Below are 23,725 nucleotides of genomic sequence, written 5' to 3'. Positions count from 1 at the left end.
TACCGACTCTGGCAGCTCGTTCCATATACCTACCAGCCTTTGTGTAAAACAGTTGCCCCTCAGGTTCCCCCTCACCTGTATATATGGAATGAGTTACCAGAGGAGGGAGTTGAGGCAGATACTGGAACAACATTTAAAAGTCACCTGGACAGGTACATGGATAGAAAAGGTTTAGAAGGATATGGGCCAAATGGGAGCAAATGGGACTAGAGTTTGTGGAGCATGTTGGCCAGTGTGGGTTTTGCCCTCTTAATAGCTGAAATGTGCCAACAGCCAGGGTTAAAAATAGTCACTTTACTGTTCAAATTGCATTGGTTAGATATTCAGTTTTTTTCAGAAGTATAAGAATTCGCAAATGTACAAGATGAGGCGAGGTGGGGTAGAAATCGCAAGTAAATTGATACCGGTGATCCAGTGTGTTTTTACTTTATAAACAACTGCTAAAGTTTATTTAGTGCCAGAATGGAATTATTTTATAAAGCACACAAAGGACAGCTGTCACCTCCACCTAATGCAAGCGCTACACTTCACTCCTGTTTAAGACAGTTAGTTCATTGAACCACAAGCAAAAAAAAATTCCCAGAGTCCAGAGTTAAAGGAACATATATTAAAGTTTCAAATAACAAACCTAATTCTTTGAAGCCAGCAATGGAAGTAGTTCTGGGGGCAGCAGTAGATAGAAAGGTTAAGAAAATGTTGAAAAGACAACAGGTGGCAGGCCCCTAATCTCTCTGCCATGTAAGGGATCCTTTTACAATAAACTCCAGAGTCAATTACAGTCCACACGCTTCAGAAGTTTATTGTCCTGACTAGCTACATTCAAGTATGATATCAAAGACAGGACTATTCTATTACCTTTGACACAACTAGGCTGAGAGCAAATCGACCAATTTATAAAAAGCATACATGTGAAAATAAAACCTCATGCTTAAATATAATTTCGTTTAATTTAGGTTAGAGATACAGCGCGGAAACAGGCCCTTCGGCCCAGAAAGTCTGCGCCGACCAACAATCACCCCGTACACTCACGCTATCCTACACACTAGGGACAATTTATAATCTTTACCGAAGATAATTAACCGACAAACCAACACGTCTTTGGAGTGTGGGAGGAAACCGGAGCACCCCAGGGTAATCCACAATGTCACGGAGAGAACGTACAAACTCCGTATGGACTGCACCCACAGTCCGGATAATATTTGAGTAACTTCTGTAGACACGGTATTCATTTTTTTTTTTAACATAAATTATCCACACAGACTCTACAATAAAAGTAGACATTAACTAGTGGCCATAATTAGAAGCTAGGAGTCAAACTTTCTTGTAGAAACAAGGAACTGCAGGTGCTGGTTTACAAATGAAGACAAAGTGCTGGAGTAACTTTGCGGGTCAGACAGCATCTCTGGAGAAGGGACTGTCTGAAGAAGGGTTCTGCCCGCAACATCACCTATCCATGTTCTCCAGGTGCTTGACCCGCTGAATTACTCCAGCACTTTGTGTCTTCCTAAGTTCATAAGTGAAAAGATCAGAATGGTGCCATTCAGCCCAATCAGTCAACTTCGCCATTCAATCATGGCTGATCCATCTTTCCCTCTCAACCCCGTTCTCCTGCTTTCTCCCTGTAACCTTTGACACCCTTACTAATCAAGAACCTATTTTTAAAAACACAAGAACCACTTTTAAAAATCCCAAAGACTTGGGCTCTACAGCCAAGTCAAAATGTGTTTCTCTGCCAAAAACGAGCCAGCAATGGATATCAGGGAGACTTTCAAGTTTTACTGGATGTTGAAAAGCAGCATCATGCAAATAGTTGTTATATTTAAATATATTATGGATGCAGAATCATTAGAACATGCAAGCATGTCTGCATCGAGGCATCAGTCGAGTGGGCACTGGAGACTCTGCAGCAGCCTGGGGCTCTAATGGATTGGGCACCGCGACATGGTGCAGTGAAGAAAACCAACAACTTGGCTTGGCCAGACTTGTGCTGCAATGCCGCCAGGGCAATGAGCCTTTATGGCCAAGTTAAATAGTTTACATTTATAACAACTTGGGACGATTCATGAAAAATGGTGTCAAAACATGGTGACTCTTCTATACTGTCTCAGTATACTATTCCTATACATTTGAACTTCACTAAGATTGTGCCTATGTATAGTGACACTTTTTACTGAACATATGCAGAAAAGGAATTTCACTGTACCTCAGTACATGAGACAATAAAGTAACATTGCACTTTCCAGTATCTGCAATTCCCCATGTCTCCACCGTAAGCATTTCTTAATAGATTTACACCAATGTGACAGAATATGGGATTTTATATGGGACGCGGTTGGAGCAATGTTCAGGTAACCTGCACACACAGCTGTTCAACTAGGGCTATGTTAGCAAAACAAACCGCTGAAGTACCTTAGCGGGTCAGGCAGCATCTCTGGAGAACATGGACAGGCAACATTTCTGGCTGAGATCCTGACTGATTCTAGCAATGGGTGAATAGAGAGTAGGAGCAGGACAAAGCCTGGCAAGTGATAGGTGGATGCAGGTGAGGGGGTTTGATTGGCATTTAACATTTAAAAGACATTTGGGCAGGTACATGGATTTTGAAGGATATAGAAACATAGAAAATAGGTGCAGGAGTAGGCCATTCTAGCCAGCCATTCTAGCCATTCGATATGATCATGGCTGATCATCCTAAACCAGTACCCCATTCCTGCTTTCTCCCCATATCCCTTCATTCCGCTCGCCCTGAGACCTATACATTGGACCAAACATGGGCAGGAGGGACTAGTGTAGATGGGGCATCTTGGTCGACATGGGCAAGTTGGGCCGAAGGGCTTGTTTCCTTGCTGTATGATTATGACTATTGCAATGTTCCTACGATTGGGTTGTTACCTTTGGAGTTAGGATTTTGCTGTTTGGTCCAAATACACGTAGAACATAAAACATGGAACAGTAAAGCACAGGAACATGCTCTTTGGCCCACAATGTCCGTACCATACATGATGTCAAGAGCAAATCTGCCTGCATGTGATCCATATCCCTCCATTCCCTGCACCCATGCGCCTATCCAAAAATCTCTTAAATGCCACTATCGCATCTGCCTCCACCATCACCATCAGATAACAACGAGCCCACACTGTTCGGATAAAAGAAATGTTGCTATCGTGCAACCAGTCAGGTTTAAATAATGCAAGGTTGTAATGTTAGATTGATATCCTGAGGTTTCACTAAATTACTGCAGGAGGTCAAGGAGAAATCTGACAGGAAGGAGCAAGTTTAATGAGCCAAACCTCCACTTCCAATCCACCTCCGCACTCTGCATTTTCACCAAGCAGGTTAGAGCATGTCACAAGGTAGTTAACATCTCTAAACTTTATCTTATCCAATTATTTTCCATTTTTAATGCTGCAGCTGCCTCATTTTGTTCTGTAGAATCCAACACACTCACACTCTGGGGCTCACACACACAAGATGCACCCAATCCACTTCTCTTCTTCAATATCTTTGCCAACCAGGCATACCCAACTCATGTACAACTAATTGTACACGCCAAGCAGTAACTTGATTCACTGCAACACCCCTCCATTTAGCTTGACTTCATTGGAGTTTTCAACTGCCAGCGTTCCTTGGGGAAGGATATGTAATCCTCTGTCACGCAGAAAATTCACAACTCCAACTTGCCGCACCATAGGCAACCATTCTGACATCACGTCTCCACCAGCTCTTGTGAGCGAGCTTTCCATTAGCCCCACTCTCCTCCTCTCCCTCCAAACCATGCATACAATTCACTCATTCAAGTTAGTTTGGAATTCAATACTTTCACCATTTCAAGGAGTGCATTCCATAAAACAAAACAGGAACAGGTCCTTCAGCCCACAATGTCCAGGCCGAACATGATGCCGAGTTAATCTAATCTCCGCTGCCTGCACACGATTAATATCCCTCCAATCCCTGCATATCCATGTGCCTACACTGAAACTTTTTAAATACCAGTATCATATCTGCCTCCACTACCATCCCTGGCAATGCGTTCCACGCATCCACCACCCTCTGTAAAAAAAAAAAAAACTTGCCCCGCTCATCTCCTTTAAACTTTGCCTTAAAGTTATGTCCTCTAGTCTTTAAAATTTCCATCCTGGGAGAAATATTCTGACTGTCCACACTATCTATAACTTTCAATTTTATATAATTCTATGTGGTCCCCCAACCTCTGGCATTCTAGAGAAAACAATCCGAGTTTGTCCAATCTCTCCTTGTAGCAAATACCACCAAATCCATGCAGCATTCTGGTAAGCTATTGTGCCACCCACGTCATTCATGATGTAACAGGTAGAGTCAACATCACCTTGGCCTGAGCTATTGGAAGAGATTGGGTAGGTTTATAGCATAGGAAGTTGAGGTGTGATCTTACAAGGGTGTATAATATCATGAGAGAAATAGATAGGGTGAATGCAGAGAGTATTTTGCTAAGACAAGGGGAATCAAGAACCAGAGGGCATGGGATTAAAGTGGGAGGGGAAAGATTTAATGGAACCTGAGGGATAATGTTTTCAGAGGGCAGTGGATAAATGGAACGAGCTGCCAGACGAGGTAGTTGTTGCAAATACTAGAATAACATTTAAATTACATTTGGATAGGTATATGGATAGGAAAAATTTAGGATATAAGACAAATGCAGATAAATGGCACGAGCTTAAGACTCTCGTGGTCAGCACGGACGAGTTTAGCCGAAGGTGCCTGTGTCCATGCTATAAAAGTGCCAACTTTGCGAACACAAGAGAACTTTGATGCAGCACAGTGGCACAGCAGTAGAGTTTCTGCCTAACAGCGGCAGAAACCCGGGTTCAATCCTGACCACGGGTGCTGTCTGTACAGAGTATGTACGTTCTCCCCGTGACCTGCATGGGTTTTCTCCGAGATCTTCGGTTTCTTCCCGTACTTCAAAGACATACCGGTTTGTAGGTTAATTGGCTTGGTATAATTACAAATTGTCCCTAGTGTGTGTGGGATAGTGTTAGTGTGTAGGGATCACTGGTCGGTGCGGACTCGGTGGGCTGAAGGGTTTCCACGCTCTATCTCTAAAATAAACTAAGCCAGAGATGCTGTCTTCTGGATGAAACATTAGACCGAGGTCATGAATCTCGTCTTGGCTATGTGTATAACATGCCATGACAATATCAGAAAAAATGGATTTCTTCCTGGTATCTAGCCAATAGTTAATCCTCAGCCAACATCACTCCAGTAGATTAGATCACTGCTTTCCACAAATTACACAGCTTGTTTACTATACTACCAGTGACTACACTTCAGAAAAAAAACGGTCCACAATTGGTTGCAAACCATATTCAACATAGAGGCTATGAAAGGGCCTATGTAAACATGCAACGGTGTTCTATCTTTTATACAAACTCACATCCCTAACAACAGAATGAACCTAACCCGCAACAACCGAGAAAACATTACCAGCTAACATACTGCAATTCATAATTATGAATCACGTTGAACATTGAGTCCATTTCAAAAAGGATCAGAAAAGGTGCATAAATTTGCTCATTGGGATGTTTAGGGGTTTACACAGCACGACCAGTCAAAAATCAAAGGATGATTCAGCCCAAAAAAAGACACAAAGTGCTGGAGTAACTCAGTGGTAAACAAAAAAAGCTGGAGAAACTCAGCGGGTGAGGCAGCATCTATGGAGCGAAGGAATATTCCTTCGCTCCATAGATGCTATCTCACCCGCTGAGTTTCTCCAGCTTTTTTGTCTACCTTCGATTTTTCCAGCATCTGCAGTTCTTTCTTAAACAAAGGAGTAACTCAGTGAGTCAGGCAGCATCTCTGGAGGTTATGGATAGGTGACATTTCAGGCCGGGACCCTTCTTCAAAATAAGTGTTAACTATATTAGCAGCCCTTCTCCACCCATACCGCCTAACCCGCTGAGTTACTCCAGCACTTTGTGTCTTTTCTTTGTAAACCAGTATCTGCAGTTCCTTGTGTCTACGATAATTCAGCCCAAATTGGCATATTAGCTCAGCTTCATTTTTCGGGGATGAAGTTAATTCAAACAAATATCATGTTAGTCATAAATTTGCGTTTCTAGATGTCATGACTTCAGAATATCCCAAAGCCACTACAAACAAAAGAAGTACTTCTAAAGGGTAGCCAAGGTCAGGTACACACCCAAATGAGATGACATTTCATTACAGTAATTCATTATTTAAAAAAGACACAAAGTGCTGGAGTAACTCGGCGGGTCAGGCAGCATCATCTGGAGAACATGGATAGGTGACGTTTCAGGTCAGAACCCTTCTTCAGACACGAAATGTCACCCATCCACGTTCTCCAGGAATACTGCCAGACCCACAGAGTTATTCCAGCACTTTGTGTCTTTTTCAGTAAACCAGCATCTGCAGTTCCTAGTGTCTACATTCTTTATTGCATGGCTGAGTGATTAAAGTTGGCCAGGACACCATGGGAAACTTCACTGATTTTTGAAAACAGTGACAGTAGATTTGAGAAAGATATTTCTAAACCTTGTAATTATATCAATACTGCAATTAAAATATTTGAGTTTGTTTTGGGAGCTGTAAACTTCCTCTCCATTCTAGCTTGTGCAGCTGCCCACCATAAATGATGGTGAGTCAAGAAACATTGCTTCCATCTAATCAAGGAGCCAATGTAATCAAGGAGTCACTGTTTTGCTTTGAATTATATTCTTCCCCTCCCTATCCTCTTTGTAGTAGATCCACAGAAGTTCATGGAGACAGTCTACGTCCCACTTAACTGGCAGATCCCAAGCTTTCAATATGTAAAGTCAGGACCACAAATAGGAAAAAGAATGTCCAATGATCCATTCAAACTTCGCAATCAAGTATCAAAAGCTAAAAGCCATCAAATAAATGTTTGCAATTAACCACCAAGTAGATGAACATCCACTGCACACTTTCCCAATCACAGCACAAACACTACAATTTACACCTGGGTTCATTATAAAGTCATAAGGGGAACAGAAAGGGTGAATGTACAGTCTTTTACCCTGGGTAGGGGAAATCAAGAACCAGAGGATGATTTTTGGTGAAAGGGGAAAGATTTAATAGGAACCTGGGGACAACCTGGTCACACAGAGAGTGGTGGGTATATAGAACAAGCTGCCAGAGGAGGTAGTAGAAGCAGGTACTATCAACAATTAAAAGACACTTGCACAGACGCATGGATCGGAAAGGCTTAAAGGGATATGGGCCAAACATGTGCAAATGAGACTAGCTTAAATAGGGATCTTGGGCAGTATGGACAAGTTGGGCCAAAGAGCCTATTTCCATGCGGTGTGATTCCATGACAATGATGTACAGGGTATAAATGTGAGAAGCCACCAGACTCATAAACAGCATTTTCCCCCTCTCATGAGGCTTCTGAACGGTCCTTCCATAAGCTAGGGTACTGTCCGATTCATCTCTACCCCATTGCGGACATTGGACTTTGTCTCTGGAACTGATGCTCCACAATGCTGAGAACTATATTCTGCACTCTGTATCTTCCCCTTTGCTCTACCTATTGTACTCGAGTTTGACTTAATTGGCTTTATATATGGTATATCTGATCTATTTGGATAGCTTACAAAACAAAACTTTTCACAGTACATCCATGTTTATTGGGATGGTGCATTAGCACAGCAGTAGAGTTGCTGCCTTACCGCGCCAGAGACCCGGATTCATTCCTGACTACGGGTGCTGTCTGTACAGTTTGTACATTCTCTCTGTGGCCATGTGGGTTTTCTCCGGGTGCTCGTTTCCTCCCACACTTCAAAGACGTGCAACTTTGTAGGTTAATTGGCTTCTGTAAATCTTCCTTCGTGTTTAGGATGCGAAATTGAGATAACGTAGAACTAGTGTAGGGTGATTGATGTGGACCTGATGGGCCGAAAGGCTTTTGTTTCCATGCTGTATCTTTAAACTAAACGTGACAATAATAAAGCGAAGCCCATCGCAAAAGAGAAAATTGATCTTCATTCTGGGCAGGAATTGTAGAACATTGTACAGTAAAGGTACAGAGATAGGAAGGAAAGGAGGCAAGGGCAGATGCATTGCAGGGCCTCCCTGAATTTCCCTTTTATGGTCTGCATGTCACCTTTAAATGGGACTTGAGCTAACAAAATTAATGATCTGGAGTTTTTCCCTGAACGTAAACATTCCAGTCCTCTGCTGGTTTAGTTAAACATTTGGCTTCGGGTAAGGAGGTCTCCAACCACCTGTTCAGAATCGCTCATCGACATTTGTGCTATTAAGTTGCAGAATTTCTAATTATTCTCATCTCCCTGCCGCTGCACATTTGAACACCCAGCAGGTGACGCCAACATTTATTTCCTCAAATGTTTGCAATCCTAGTGTTACTGTTTTTGCCCCGAGTAACCACACTCAGTGGGTTAGGCAGCATCTCAGGAGGACATGGATAGGTGACGATTCGGGTCGGGACGGTTCTTCAGACTGACTGTAGTGGGGGGAGAAAGTTGGAAGAGAGGTGGGGTCGGGACAAACTCCAGTAAGTGACCAACGTTACAGGTGTGGGGGCGGGGGGGGGGGGGGGGGGGGGAGAATCAGTTTGATTCGCAGATGGTTGGAAAAAGACCAAATGACAAACTGTAAATAAATGTAAATGAGATAAGGAAAGGTGTGAAGTATGAAGCCAGAAGAAGGAATATAGATGGAAGAGGATGAGAGGAAGGGGGTGGGGAATGGAAAGAGAGAAATGGGTTCATATCTAGGTGGGGCACAGGGGAAAGAGGGGGGGGGGGGCGGGGGGGATGGTGGTATTTGTGGATTAATTAACTAAAATTGGACAATTCAGTGTTTACTTTAGATGAGATACAGCATGGAAATAGGTTCTTAGTCCCACTGATTCTGCACCGACCAGTGATCACCCCTTACATTAACAGTATCCTACACCTAAGGAGTATCGGAATGGGAAGGGGAGTTAAAATGGTTAGCAACTGGGAGATCCAGCAGGCCTTGGCGGACCAAGCACGTGTTCAGTGAAATGGTCGCCGAGTCTATGCTTGGATTCACATTGGGACGATGGTCATCAGTGCGGCAGTCGGCCTCCTGGACCTCAAGCTAGTGACCACGTCTAGAGGAAAGCAACACTTAGTTAGTTAAGGTAGACACAAAATGCTGGTGTAGCTCAGCAGGTGAGCCAGCATCTCTGGAGAGGAGGAATGGGCGACATTTTGGGTCGAGACCCTTCTTTAGACTGATGTCAGGGGAGGGGGCAGGACAAAGATAGAATGTAGTCAGAGACAGTAAGACTAGTAGGAGAACTGGGATGGGGAAGGGGATGGAGAGAGAAAGCAAGGGCTATCTGAAGTTAGAAAAGTCAATATTCATACCGCTGGGGTGCAAGCGAAAAATAAGATGCTGTTCCTCCAATTTGCGCTGGGCCTCACTCTGACAATGGAAGAAGCCCAGGACAGAAAGATCAGATTGGGAATGGTAGGGGGGGTTGAAGTGCTGAGCCACCAGGAGATCAGGTAGGTTAAGACAGACTGAGCGGAGGTGTTCAGCGAAACAATCTTAGTTAGTTAACCTAGGTTAAAGTTTTGGTCCACATTCTTTCATGTCTTAGTGTCAATCTGTGTTTCATAATGATCTTGTGAAATACCTTGGAACATGTTTTGCTATGCTGTCACTGTGATGCTTTCCAGCCAAATTCAACCAATTCAATGGAGATTGGTAATTAAGCCCGAGGTCTTGATTGATCCTCAGCGTGCGGACTTTATACTTGGATTAAGAGCCTCAAAAGCTGTATCATAGCCCAATATTTCATCTCAACCATTACACAACCACTGGTTGCCTGTCACACTGCCTGCTAAACCCATCACATACCAAAACTTCCACAGGGAGTGTTTCTCAATCCTTGGAATATTATTTGCCAATATCCCTTGTTATTTACATTTAGCACTCAACTTGTCCCAACTACCTTAGAGTCATACAGCATGGAAGTAGACCCTTCGGTCCAACTCGTCCATGCTGACCTAGATGCCTCACCAACGCTAGTGCCACCTGGTCGTGTTAGGCCCATATCCCTCTAAACCTTTCCTACCCATGTAGCTGTCTAAGAGTCTTTTAAATGTTGTTATAGTCCTTGCATCAACTACGTCCTCTGGCATCTCGGTCCCAAATCCACCCACCTTCCTTCCTTATTAATTGAATAACAGAGTACGGAAATAGGCCCTTCGGACCATCGAGTCCTACCCAAACCATCAATCGACCATTCATACTAGTTCGATGACTATCGCATCCACTCCCTACAAACCAGGAGCAATTTTAGAGGCTAATTAACCTACAAACCTGCATCCTTTGGGATGTGGGTGGAAACCGGAGCACCTGGAGGAAACCCATGTGGTCACAGACAGAATGTGCAAACTCCACACAGACAGCATCCGAGGTCTGCATCGAACCCAGGTCTCCGTCTGTGAGATAGCAGCTCTACCAGCTGCGCCACTGTGCCATCCACAACTCTTCTGATTTAGCAATTATTTTAAAACAGACCAACACCAGATAGGAAACTCAAGCATTTGAGATTTTATATGCCAACTTCACTGAAAGGTCCAAATCTTCACATGTAATCAGAGGGACACAGCAAAAATACCCTGAAGTAAATCCCTCCCAAAACTAGTAGTTTAGGTAACAGATACCAGCCTCCTTCAAAATGTAACAGACAGCACATAGGATGATCAGCCATGATCACATTGAATGGTGGTGCTGGCTCGAAGGGCCGATTGGCCTACTCCTCCACCTATTGTCTATGTATCCAAGCATTGGGTTACCATGCTCAAAATTTATATCGGCAAGGATTGCTGTTGGCTTACACCAACATTGAAAACTACCCAAAAATATATTAAGAGCTGGAGTATGAAGAAGAGTCCTGACCAGAAACATCACCTATCCATCCAGAGATGCTACCTAACCTGTTGAGTTACTCCAGCATTGGCTTTTTTTGTAAACCAGCATCTGCAGTTCTTTGCGTCTCCATTGGAAACTTCATCAGATACAATTTACGATGGATATTAAGGATGTTTTTAATTGTTGGGATCAAGGGATGGAAAAAAAACAGGGATGGAGGTGTCAAAGAATGATAAAAGCCATAGCGGCAGCAATTGGGGAAAAATAATGTAGCAGAATGATCAAGTTAGAAACTGCAATAATCATATCGTGCCAAATTTATTATTCCGTGCAACAATCACCAATGTGATCATTTCTTTGTCAGACAATACATGAAAGTCAAAAGCATTTCCAGAATGCAATCCAACCAAGATCAGACGACATCATAAACCACAAAGCTTCAGCACTTTCAAATTGTTATTTGAACTCTCAGGAAAAATAACAGCCTTGAAATACCACTCCGGGGCATCTTTTTCCTTTAAAAAGGATACGCCAACAAGTGTGTTTTTGTTTTGCTGAGTGCTTCTTTCACCTCTGGCCTTGTGGTTAATATTAATGCTGTGATCCCACCCACCTCTTAACAATCACCTCCATTAATAAAAAATACCAGCTTGCACTTGCAAGGACAGTTGTGCACAGTCAATACTTTCCTTATTTCAAGACAATTCTTGACCACCAGCTAAATCAGTTCATCCCATTACAGGAAGGATGTGGCGGCGTTGGAGAGGATGCAGAGGTAGTTTACCAGAATAATGCCTGGATTAGATTTGCTACAAGATGAACTTGGATTGTTTTCTCTAGAGTGTTGGAGGTTGAAGCGAGACCTAATAGAAGTATATAAAATCACGAGCCACCCCAGATAGGGTGGCCAGGGTGAACCCAGGGCAGAAATGTCAAAGACTAGAGGGCATGGTTTTAAAGTGAAAGGGGTAAAGTTCAATGGAGATATGGGAGCAGACTTTTTAAGCAGAGGGTTGTAGGTGCCTGGAACGTGCTGCCATGGGCAGTGGTGGAGGAAGATACAATAATGGAGTTTAGAGGCATATGGACATGCAGTGAATGGAGGGGTATGAATAATGTCCAGGCAGAGGAGATTAGTTGAACTTGGCGTCATGTTCAGCACAGGCATTGTGGGCCGAAGGGCCTGTTCCTGTGCTGTACTGTTCTATGTCCTATGCAAGTTTAATCCAGCATTTAGGAATTTGCTCAGTTAATTGCAGGCACAGCAGAATTCTGTGGGAAAGTGCTAGTTCAAATGGACAACAAGGAACCCATCATGTCAATTGTCCAGTTAATCTAATTTCCTCCTCTGCCCCCACAACCCTGCAATCTTTCCATTTCAAGTACGTCCAATTCTCCTTTGAAAGTCACTACCGAGTCTGCTCCCACTGCTTTAACTCAGTGCATTCCAGATCATAATTCACTGTGTTAAAGAAAAAAATTCTGATGGTCTCCTTTTTTCCCCTCTCCCGTGAGCTATTTTGAGGCACTGCCAACCCTCGTGTTAAGCGAGCCGTTTGCTTCTTCCTTTCAGTATACACAAAACGAGTGTCACTACTTGTCTGCTCATGAACTAGTCGGTATTCCTGACTATTATTCTCTTCCTCGCTCATTAAAGTTCTCCAGCCCTCACACTTATCCCTTTAACACAAGCTTGCAAGGCTCTAACATGAATACACAAGCACCCAAAAAGGTGTTCAGTTACCAGTAACAGAACAACCAATTCTCAAATAACACGCCTGATTAAGTATTCTTATCACTCCTTAACTTTCATTCTAGAAACAGCAGCGGCAAGATTATTGAGAGATAAGCAAATGCAGATGCTGGTTTACCAAAAAAATACACAAAGTACTGGAGTAACAGCTGGTCTGACAGCATCTCTGGAGAACAGGGATAGGTGACATTTCGGGTCGGAATCCTTCTGCATACTAATTATCGAGATAGATACAGATCAAGGGAAGGTTGAGCAGATTATTTCTCCCAACACCTTCACTTGGGGAGATGGATTTACAACAGCCCATCGTCTCAAAGTTAGAACTGAAAAAAACGCTTCTTTTTAAATGAAATCTTCTACCAATGAGAGGTTTTACATAATATTTTGAAAGGAGAAACAAGGGAACTACTTTGTAGGTCTCCTCCACTCTCTGACGGGAGTTCTGAGACCCTCTCCCACAGTTCCCCCTGAGATTCTTGCTGCTCTCCTGCTCTTCAACCAAGTTACACCTCTTTCCCAGCTCTTCCCCCCCCCCTTCTACAGTTAGTCTGAAGGAGGCTCCCGACCCAAAATGTCACTTGTCCATTCCCTCCACAGATGATGCCTCACCCGCTGAGTTACTCCAGCACTTTGGGGTTTGCTCAAGATTCCAGCATCTGCGGTTCCTTGAGTCTCCTTGGGTTATTTAGAGCAGCTTTCACAACCCCCAGTCCCACATTATTTACAGCTTTGGTCATTGTGGAACATAGAATATACAACAGCAATGGGATCATTACCAGATAACTAATTTTGTTTTAGGGTCAAAACAGAAATTATTTGATAAACACAACAGGTCAGGCAGCATCTACAGAGAATAGGGTCACTGATCTTTTATCAGTTGCTAGGGGTGTTGGGACAGCAGGATACATCATTCAAACAGCCAGGGCAGCACAATTAGCTCTGGACCCTCCAATGTTTCATCTGAGCTGGCGAACTTTGTAAAGGAAGACTTCAGAAAGGAAGAGAGATGGGGGTGAGCGGGTGGGGCAACTAATAATGTTGGGAGAAATAAGACTGGTGAAGCTGGCACTTTAATTGTTTTTAAGAAATATTGATTGAAGGGCAAATATTTAGCCTGCAGACACTGTGGGTCACTTCTGAACATTTCAAAATAATGCCATTGGGTTTTTATGCCAAGTGCAATAAGAGCCTCTAAGTCCCTTGCAAAAGTTGGCACCTCTAACTCTAACATCTTCTACTCCAAATTAACAATAGGATAGTGTACTATTCACTAACATCTCCATAAGTTTAAGAGCATTAACGTCATTGAGCTATACATCACGGAAAGAGGCCCTTTGGCCCAACTCATCCTTGCTGATGAAGATGCCCCATCTAAGCTCGTCCCACCTGCCTAGGTTTGGCCCATATCCCTCAAGACCTTTCATCCCTTCAGGTTCCTATTAAATCTTTCCCCTCTCACCTGAAACTCAAGTCCTCTGGTGCTTGATTCCTCCACCCTGGGTATAAGACTACGCATTCACCATATTCCCCCTTGTGATTTTGTATAAGGTCATCCGTCAGCCTCCTGTGCTCCAAGGGATACAGTCCTTTATTGTCCCGAGCCTGCCCAACCTCTCCCTATAGCTCAGGCCCTCAGGTCCTGGCAACATCCTTGTACATTATCTCTGCTTCCTCTGGCAGCTCATCCCATGTCACCACCACACTGAGAGGAAAGTCTCTTGTAAATCATTCCTTTTCACATTAAACCTTTTCCCTCTAATTCCTCCTCTGTGGAGAAGACCATGCCTTTTATGAGTTTATACACCTTTATAAAGTCACATGAACTGGGAAGATAGCTGCTGCAGAAAGCAGACGAGAACCCACATCCATTTGAATCTCTTCTCACCAGGAAGAACATTAGCAAAACCGCTTGCTTTTCCCTCCTGAATTTCAAAATTCCTTCCCTTCCAAAAAGCAAGCCAGTACCTGCCCTGCAATCTCACTGGTATTGATCACCACTTAAAATTCCCTCACCACCTTCAGCTCTCCTTTCCACAAATTGCCCTATCCCACATCGCCAGAAACCCACACCCCAAATTCCAGGGCCACACCTTTCAGTTCACCTAAATGCTCAGAATACTTTCTTCCTTCCCCTGATAGAAGCATCTAAAATTATGAATGGCATAGACAGGGTAGACAGTCAGAACTTTTTTTCACCAGGATTCAAAAATTAAAAATACTAGATGGGATATCTTTAAGATGAAAGGAGCAAACATTAAAGGAGAAGTGCGGGGCAAGTTTTGTTTGAAACAGAGGGTGGTGAGTGCTTGGAATGAAATGCTGGGGATTGTGGTAGAGGCAGATATGATAGTAGATTAAGAGACTTTTGGCCCAATTTCTAGATATCACCGATTCCTCGGATCATTCCAATAAATCTCTGGTCCCTGTTATTCCTGGTCAAGTCTGACCAGTGCTTTCTGCAGGTATAGACCAGTTTCCTTATATTTCTTAGGAAGGGCTACGCCCGTCTGTGAAGCTTATCATCCGGTCTAAAATTAAACGTCTTTGCATCTTGTCTTGCTATCTGCAAAGATCTGTATACATACTGTAACCCTGCAGATGTCTAAACACAGCTCCATTTTGCAGATACTACCTCTCATTCTTCACTACCAAGTTACACTGCTCTCTTCTCCCCTTACACCTTCACAGATCTCCTCACTTAAAATTTGCCCACTGTTCACAGCCTCGCTCCTCCGCAGCTTTGGGAGGAGCATGGAGAAATGAGGGAGCGGGAATAGAGTCCTCCCACCATAGACATATACCTCCGGGTGAGGATCAGAGGAAATGCAAATTAGACTCCAGCTGTTCTGCCGTTCCCTCAGGACATACGGTATTACTCACCAGTTTCCAAATGATCTTCCGCTCAGGACCCCAACCCGCCAGTTCTTATCTGAAGCGCCCTGACCCGAAATGTCATCCATCCTTTTTCTCCAGAGATGCTGCCTGACCTGCTGAGTTACTCCAGCACTTTGTGTCTTTCTTTAGTATAAACCAGCATTTGCAGTTCCATGTTTCTACATCTTCCCTCTTTGCTCTATCCCCTCTCCTCCCTCTGCATCCCTTCTTCTCCACCCTGCCCCATCACCTCTCCCCTGCTGTCCCCTCCCCATACCCCCTCCTCCACTTCCCCCTCCCCTCTTGCCCCCAGCCCCTTCCTCGACACATTCCTGATCCCTAACCCCATTCTGCTTGAGACTCCCCATGCACCCTGCCCTCTCTCCCTCCTGCCCTCTCCATTTCCCCTCTACTCCTCACACCACCCCCCCCCCCCCTGCTCCATACCCTTATTGTCTCCTCACCCACCCTCCTGCCCTCTTCCCTCTTCTCCCCCACCCTCAACCCCACCTTTCTCTACCTCTCCCTCATTTCCTCACAACTCATCAAGAATTATTTAAGAATAAGGAGCAAGCCATTTAGAACGGAGACGAGGAAACACTTTTTTCTCACAGAGAGTTGTGAGTCTGTGGAATTCTCTGCCTCAGGTGGAGGCAGGTTCTCTGGATGCTTTCAAGAGAGAGCTAGATAGGGCTCTTAAAGATAGCAGAGTCAGGGGATATGGGGAGAAGGCAGGAACGGGGTACTGATTGGGGATGATCAGCCATGATCACATTGAATGGCGGTGCTAGCTCGAAGGGCCGAATGGCCTACTCCTGCACCTATTGTCTACACCCATCCACTCCCTACCTTCCCATCTCCTTCTCTCCCTCAGCCTTTCCCTACCCTCCATCTTCTCCCTCCAACTTAACCTCTCCCCAACCCTTTCCCTCTCCTTCCACCCACTTTCCCACCCAACACCCCCTCAGCTTCTCCCTCCAACTCAACTCCTATCCTCTCGCCTTCACCCTCCCCCTCACCCTCAACCCCCCTCCTCTCATCCTCAACCCCCCCCCCCCGGGCCCGGCGCCGCACGCGCGGGAATCTAACGGAACTGGCGCGAGGGGCGGCCCCGCCCGGAGCGCGCAGCAACGCGGCGGGATGCACCGCCCCACCAGTGCATGCAAACCACTGTGCAACTGGGGACATGCAATCCCCGGGGCACCGTCCTCGTGTATTGCATCCTGAAGTGCACCGAGGGTGCATTGCATTCAAACCACAGTGTAGCGGGACACCGCTCCGGTGCATTGCTTCCTAAAGTGCACCGCGAGTGGAATGCATTTAAACCACAGTGTAGCGGGACACCGGCCGGTGCACTGCTCCCTAAAATGCACCGAGGATGCAATGCATTTAAACCACAGTACAGCGGGACACCGGCCGGTGTAAAGTGCACCGAGGGTGCAATGCATTTAAACCACAGTGCAGCGGGACACCGGCCGGTACACTGCTTCCTAAAATGCACCGAGGTAGCAATGCATTTAAACCACAGTGCAGCGGGACACCGGCCGGTGCATGGTTTCCTAAAGTGCACCGCGGCGAATGCAAGTCAAGTCACAAATAAAAAGTGACGCCACTGCATATCACTTTTGAAAGTACATTAGGGGCAAGATAACTGGGTTACAAACACTGCTCGTCTGCATCAACTGGCAGCATTTATTTATAAAACCGTTGCCAGCAACTACTCCGATTACAAACCGATTTCTATTTGCAACCCTGCCACAAATGCACAGTCATCATCCAACTCGTCGGGATACTTTGCAAATCAATCCTTCCAAAAAAGACACGGGGCAGGTTTGTATATAGCACCTGATTTAAGACAATCCAGGCAACTTGGCGTCTGTACGTTGGAGTTAAAAAAAAATCATAATCTTGTATTGCAACTGAAACCAAGGCAACTTTTTACAATTTATTTTGCACCAGCAATATTAAAAAAACACAAAAAGTAACTAGCGCGTATATATATAGACACAAACTTGCAACATGCAAAACACAGCCGTTATTGCAAGACAGGTTTTGTGATCAGTGATGGGGGTTTAAAATAGATCCCGATTTTTTTTCAAATTGAGTTTTGCATTGCCTTCGTTCCACAAGATTTCGGGACCAAGATATTTTTTTAAAAAGCAGTCATTCCAGTTCACGGAGGCGAAATGACAGCTGCGTTGCCATCATTTACAGAAGGTAGCATGCGTTGGCTGTCGTTGGGAGGGGGTGCATTAGCGAGGAAGCAATGAGGGTATTGGGGTCTGGGCTTTGAAATTCTCTTGCATCAAGGGAACAAATGCGTACGATGAAAATTTAAACGCCACTTACCGGCCACGCAAAATAAAAGGGGATAACTATTTTTCCAAGTGCGCTTTTCTCCGGGAGAGAAAAAGTATTTTTCCCCAGCTCAGGGCTTAATCCACTCCCAAAAGTACACTCTCCAGAAGTGGCGATGCGTGCCTGATATTCTTTCAAACAAATTTTAAAATAGGTGTCACACTCGTCTTTGGTGCATCTCCGATCCAGGGAATTTCTGACGCCGTCGCAGCAATCCCCGTTCTCCAATTCACCGTTAACGTTTTGCACGAAGTTAAACTTGATCTCGAAATAGCCCTTTGCAAACGTAACCTACAACAACAACAACAATAAAAGGGTGGTGGATAAAAAAAATCATTAAGTAGATCCTCAACCCGACGGACAGACGGCGGCAAGTGTGCAAAAAGAAGACAGGAAAATAAAATTAAAATCACAGTGCAATTATATCATCGCGTACCTGAATCAAGAAAGTTGACAGCACGATAAGGTGATAAATCCTTTTAAAATCCAGCATGCCGTTTTTTTTTCTGCTTGCAAGCTTTTATAATAAATCTTCCAAAGACTAAGAGTCGTTGACGGTCCCGACAGGAGCAAGACTCACATTGAGTTTTCTTTTAAAAAGCAATTCTTCTTCATTAAAAAAACAATGCAACGAATGCAACACTGGGATTGTTGAGGTTTTTTTTCCCTCCCACCCCCCCCTATCCACCTATAAATATATCTAAATATATATTTAAAAGACTGTGTCTCTAGACTGGCTCGGTTGGAGTGCCGGCTCTGTACTGGAAGGGGTGGGATCTGGGCTCGGCTCTCTATGCTGGTGTGAACGTATGGGGAGGGTACAAATACCAGCCCGCCTCGGGATAGGAGGATGAGGGAGACAGCGGGCCAGCGCCGCTCGGCGCCGGTGTGTGTATGTGTGTGTGGGGACGGGGGCAGAATTGTAGCACAAGGTCCCACAGACTGTGTCCCCCCCCAACCACCCCGTACCAGCCCGGCAGGGTTTAAACGCGGAGCTGAGAGGAGCTGGCAAGGAGATGGGGAGGGGTTTACATCGACACGGGTGCACGGTGGGGAGGGGTTTACATGGACCTGAGTGTGTGAGATGGGGAGGGGTTGGCACAGAACTGGGAGTAAGATGGGGAAGGTAAGGATCTGGGTGTGAGATGGGAAGAAGCGGGCAAAGACCTGGGTAGGAGATGGGGAGGAATTTGTAAAGACCTGGGGGTTAGATGGGGAGGGTTAAGGACCTGGGTGTGCGATTGGGAGAAGTTGGCAAGGACCTTGGGTGTGAAATGGGAAGGGGAGGGACGTGGATGAGATGGAGTTTGCAAGAACTTGGATGAAATGAGGAGGGGTCGGTAAGGACGGGTGAGATGAGGAGGGGAGGGATGTGGGCGAGATGGAGAGGAGCTTGCAAGGTGCTGGGCGATTTAGGAAGGGGAGGGCAAGAGTGCGATGGAGAGGAGAGGGGACCTAGATGAGATGGGGTGGGGTTTGCAAGGACCTGGGTGTGAGAGGGGGTGTTGGCAAGGACTTGGGTGAGACGGGGAGGGGAGGGCAAGGGTTTGGGTAGGGCAGGCAAGGGTTTGGGTAGGGCAGGCAAGGGTTTGGGTAGGGCGGGCAAGGGTTTGGGTGAGATTGAGGGGGGCGGGCAAGGGTTTGGGAGTGATGTAGAGGGGCGTGCAAGGGTTTGGGTGGGGCAGGCAAGTACTTAGATGAAATGCGAAGGGGAGGGACTAGTGAGATGAGGAGGGGTTGGCAAGGACCCGCGTAATTTGGGGGGGGGGGGGGTAGGCAAATGGGCGATGGAGAGGGTAGGGACCTGGGTGGGATGAGGAATAGTTTGCAAGGATCTGGGTGAGATGGGGAGGGGGTTGCAGGGAACTGGGTGAAATGGATAGGGGAGGAGATGGCAAGAGTGAGATGGAGGCTAGGGACGAGGGTGAAATGAGGAGTGGTTGGCAAGGACCCGGGTAATTTAAAGAGGGGGGGGCAATGATGCGATGAAGAGGAGACGGTAGGGAACTAGGTGAGATGGGGAGAGATCTAGATGTGATGGGGAGGGGTTTGCAAAAGCCTGGATGAAATGGGAGGGCTCAGGCGTGTGATGGGGAGGAGGATAGGGTCGAAGGTGAGATGAAGAGGGGTTGGCAAGCTTCTGGATGAAATGAGGAGGGGGTTTGCAAGGATCTGGTTAATTTTGGGAGGGGGGAGGCAAGAGTGCGATGGGGAGAAAATCGTAGTGTCCTGGGTGCAGCGAGGAGTGGTTGGCAGGGATCTCGGTAATTGAGGGAGGGGGCAAAGGTGCGATGGAGAGTAGGGGGTATGGAGGTGGGTGAGATAGGGATGGGGGTTGCAGGGGCCTGGGTGATTTGGGGAGGGAGGGAGGGAGGGAGGGACAGATGCAAGAGTGCGATGGAGAGGAGAGGAGATGCTGAGACCTGGGATGGGATGAGGAGTGGTTGTCGCGGCTCGGCTCGGGGTCTTGGTCCAGGGACATGCAACTCTGATTTGAAGGGGGGGGGGCAGCTCGGCTCGGCACGGACGGTGGGTGGGGTGAAGCTCGCTCGCTCGCTCCCGCCCGGCGCGGGCACGCGCGGCTCACAAGGCGGGAACGCCTGGGCGCGGGCGGGCGTTCTTGCACGGGAGCGCGCCGGGTGTGAGGTGATGAGGGGAGGAGAGAGCGCGGCGCCGGCGGTGTGAGGGGGAGGGGGAGGGGGGTTCGGGCGGCTCCGCCCGCCTCGCGCGCGCTCCCTTCCCGCGCTCCCCTGGAGGGGAGTGGCATTGTAACGCACCAGCCCCGCCCACCAACCGAACTGACCAACCGGACGCAGGCCCGGCCCCCCAGCCAATCTCAATAGCCCGCCTCCCCCAATCCGCGGCGGCCAATCAGCATCGCTGATCCAGCGCACCAATCGCAACGCCCGCCTGTGCTCCTCGCTGACCAATCAGCAGCGGGCTCGAAGCCCCCCCCCCTCGACCAATCGCAACGCCCGGCGGGCCGCACCCCGCTAACCAATCGCAATGCCCACCTTCTCACCAAGTTGACCAATCAGCGGCAGAGCGACCGCCCGACCAATCACAGAGCTTGGCACTGACCAATCAGCAACGCGCCCATTCACCGCCAATCAGAGCCCGCTCCGGCATGCGCGCCCCTGAATCGTTCCCCTTTTGCAGTTTGCCCAAAAATGGCCCTCTGCAGCAGAGCTGGTGGACAACACTGCAGCTGCCCTGTTGCACAGTTTGCCCTCTGCAGCAGAGCTGTTGGACAACAGTGCAGCTGCCCTGATGCACAGTTTGCCCTCTGCAGCAGAGTTGTTGCAACACTGTGTGTGCGTGACGCCCTCCCTCCCCAGAGCTGGTGGGAGGTTTGCGTGCAATGTTTGCACTGCACTGGGTGTTGGTGTGAGCATGAAGTCAGTGGTAATGGTCAATGCTCCACAAAGGCAGGAAATGGGCAAGGGCTGGACGCTGGGCTTCAAACAGCACACAGCCTCGCCCCCACAATGCTTGTCATTAACATGTTCCTGGTATTGATAACTGCAGGGCAGGCACTTCCCTGAAAAGTTACTATTCTTCAATCTTTCCTTAGATTATTCACAGCGAGTCTCGACCCAGTGCACTGGAGAAGGGAATGTCACAAATTTGACTCTGACACTGGGCAGAATATTCCGCAATGCTCCTCGGGGGAGAAAATTCATGTGATAGGAGCAGAATTAGGCCATTTGGCCCATCGAGTCTACTCCACCATTTAATTGTGGCTGATAGATCTCTCCCTCCTTACCCCATTCTCCTGCCTTCTCCACATAACCCCTGACACCCGGACTAATCAAGAATCTACCTATCCCTGCCTTAAAAATATCCATTGACTCTACAGCCTTCTGTGGCAAATAATTCAACAGATTCGCCACCCTCTGACTAAATTAATTCCTCCTCATCTCCTTCATAAAGGAACATCCTTTTATTCTGAGGCTATGACCTCTAGTCCTAGATTCCCACTAATGGAGACATCCTCTCCACATCCTATCTAACCAAGCCTTTCACTATTCAGTATGTTTCAATCAGGTCTCCCTCATCCTTCTAAACTCCAGCGAGTACAGGCACAGTGCCGTCAAACGCTCATCATATGTTAACCCACTCATTTTTGGGATCATTCTTGTAACCTTCCTCTGGACCCTCTCCAGAGCCAGCACATCCTCAGATATGGTGCCCAAAGTACTGGGGAGTGTATACATTTGGTCAGCTAACATCCGTGGAAAGAGAAAAAGTGCCAGGAGAATATACAAATGCAGAAAACAAACTACTAATTTGTTTGTAATCATGTATAGTCTTTTTGCTGATCGACACAAAATATTGGAGTAACTCAGCGGGACAGGCAGCATCTCTGGAGAGAAGGAATGGGTGACGTTTCGGATCAAGACCCTTCTTCAAACTAGCAGAGTCTGAAGAAGGTTCTCGACCTGAAATGTCTTTCATCCATGTCCTCCAGTGATGCTGCCTGACCCGCTGAGTTACTCTATCACTTTGTGTCTCTTCTTGGTCAATCAGCATCTGCAGTTCATTGCTTCTACATTTTGACCTGATTAAGACAAAACCCCTTCACAGGCCCCTCCCCAGGTAACAAACAGCTTCCGTTTTACAGACATCCATAAATTGATTTTGTCCATGTCGGAAAATACACAGAAATCACTCAATTAAAAATAACGTGCAGGGGCCGCACAATGTTGCAGCAATTGTGGGAAACAGTGTAGACCTTTAATGTATGTGTGCTGTGGGCAGTTCTGGTAGCCCCGCTGTAGTAAGGACGTCATTAAACTGGAAAGGATGCAAAAGGTATTTACAAGAATACTTCAGGATCTGGAAGGGTTGAGTTATACGGGGAGACTGGATAGGTTGTGTCTTTTTCCCTGGTGTGTTTGACAATAGACAATAGGTGCAGGAGTAGGCCATTTGGCCCTTCGAGCCAGCACCGCCATTCAATGTGATCATGGCTGATCATCCCCAATCAGTACCCCGTTCCCGCCTTCTCCCCATATCCCCTGACTCCGCTATTTTTAAGAGCCCTATCTAGCTCTCTCTTGAAAGCATCCAGAGAAAACTGCCTCCACCACCCTCTGAGGCAGAGAATTCCACAGACGGTTGTGCGGGATCACCTTATAGAGGTTCATATAATCATGAGGTGGATAGGAAGCTACAATTTCCCCCCCAGAATAGGGAAGTCAACCTCAAGTCAAGTCAAGAGAGTTTATTGTCATGTGTCCCAGATAGGACAATTAAATTCTTGCTTGCTGCAGCACAACAGAATATTGTAGGTATAAATACAGATCAGATCAGTGTGTCCATATACCATAGAATATATATATATATATATATATATATATATATATATGCACACATAAATAAACAGATAAAGTGCAATAGGCTGTTATAGTTCTGAGTTTGTTTGAAGTTGTGTTTAATAGTCTGATGGTTGTGGGGAAGCAGCTGATCCTGAACCTGGATGTTGCAGATTTCAGGCTCCTGTACCTTCTACCTGATGGCAACGGAGAGATGAGTGTGTGGCCAGGATGGTGGCAGCCTTTTTGAGGCAGCGACTGCAATAGATCCCCTCAATGGTAGAGAGGTCAGAGCCAATGATGGACTGGGCAGTGTTTACAACTTTTTGAAGCCTTTTCCGCTCCTGGACGCTCCGGTTGACGTACCAAGCCACGATGCAACCGGTCAGCATGCTCTCTACTGTGCAACTGTAGAAGTTCGAGAGAGTCCTCCATACCGACTCTCCGTAATCTTCTCAGAAAGTAGAGGCGCTGATGTGCTTTCTTTAAGATTGCATCAGTGTTCTGGGACCAGGAGAGATCCTCAGAA

At 46.3% G+C, this 23,725-nt stretch overlaps 1 protein-coding gene across 2 annotated transcripts in view; it reads right to left on the bottom strand.

Moving 5' to 3' along the window:
* jag2 (jagged canonical Notch ligand 2) overlaps positions 1-18,823 on the bottom strand; it is a 186,863-nt gene extending 168,040 nt beyond the window's left edge. For both annotated transcript variants that reach the window (XM_033027520.1, XM_033027521.1), the window contains exons 1-2: positions 18,315-18,823; positions 17,870-18,169 (exon numbers count right to left, since the gene is read on the bottom strand). In XM_033027520.1, the coding sequence (XP_032883411.1) occupies positions 17,870-18,169; positions 18,315-18,371 (357 nt within the window). In that variant the 5' untranslated portion in view covers positions 18,372-18,823. The remainder of the gene's footprint in view (positions 1-17,869; positions 18,170-18,314) is intronic.
* Between the last annotated feature and the right edge of the window lie 4,902 nt (positions 18,824-23,725).

This window comes from Amblyraja radiata, chromosome 9, assembly GCF_010909765.2.
Source record: "Amblyraja radiata isolate CabotCenter1 chromosome 9, sAmbRad1.1.pri, whole genome shotgun sequence".
In the NCBI taxonomy this organism is placed as follows: domain Eukaryota; kingdom Metazoa; phylum Chordata; class Chondrichthyes; order Rajiformes; family Rajidae; genus Amblyraja; species Amblyraja radiata.
The sequence above is the reverse complement of the archived record's forward strand: the minus strand, read 5'-3'. Positions and strand labels throughout refer to the sequence as shown.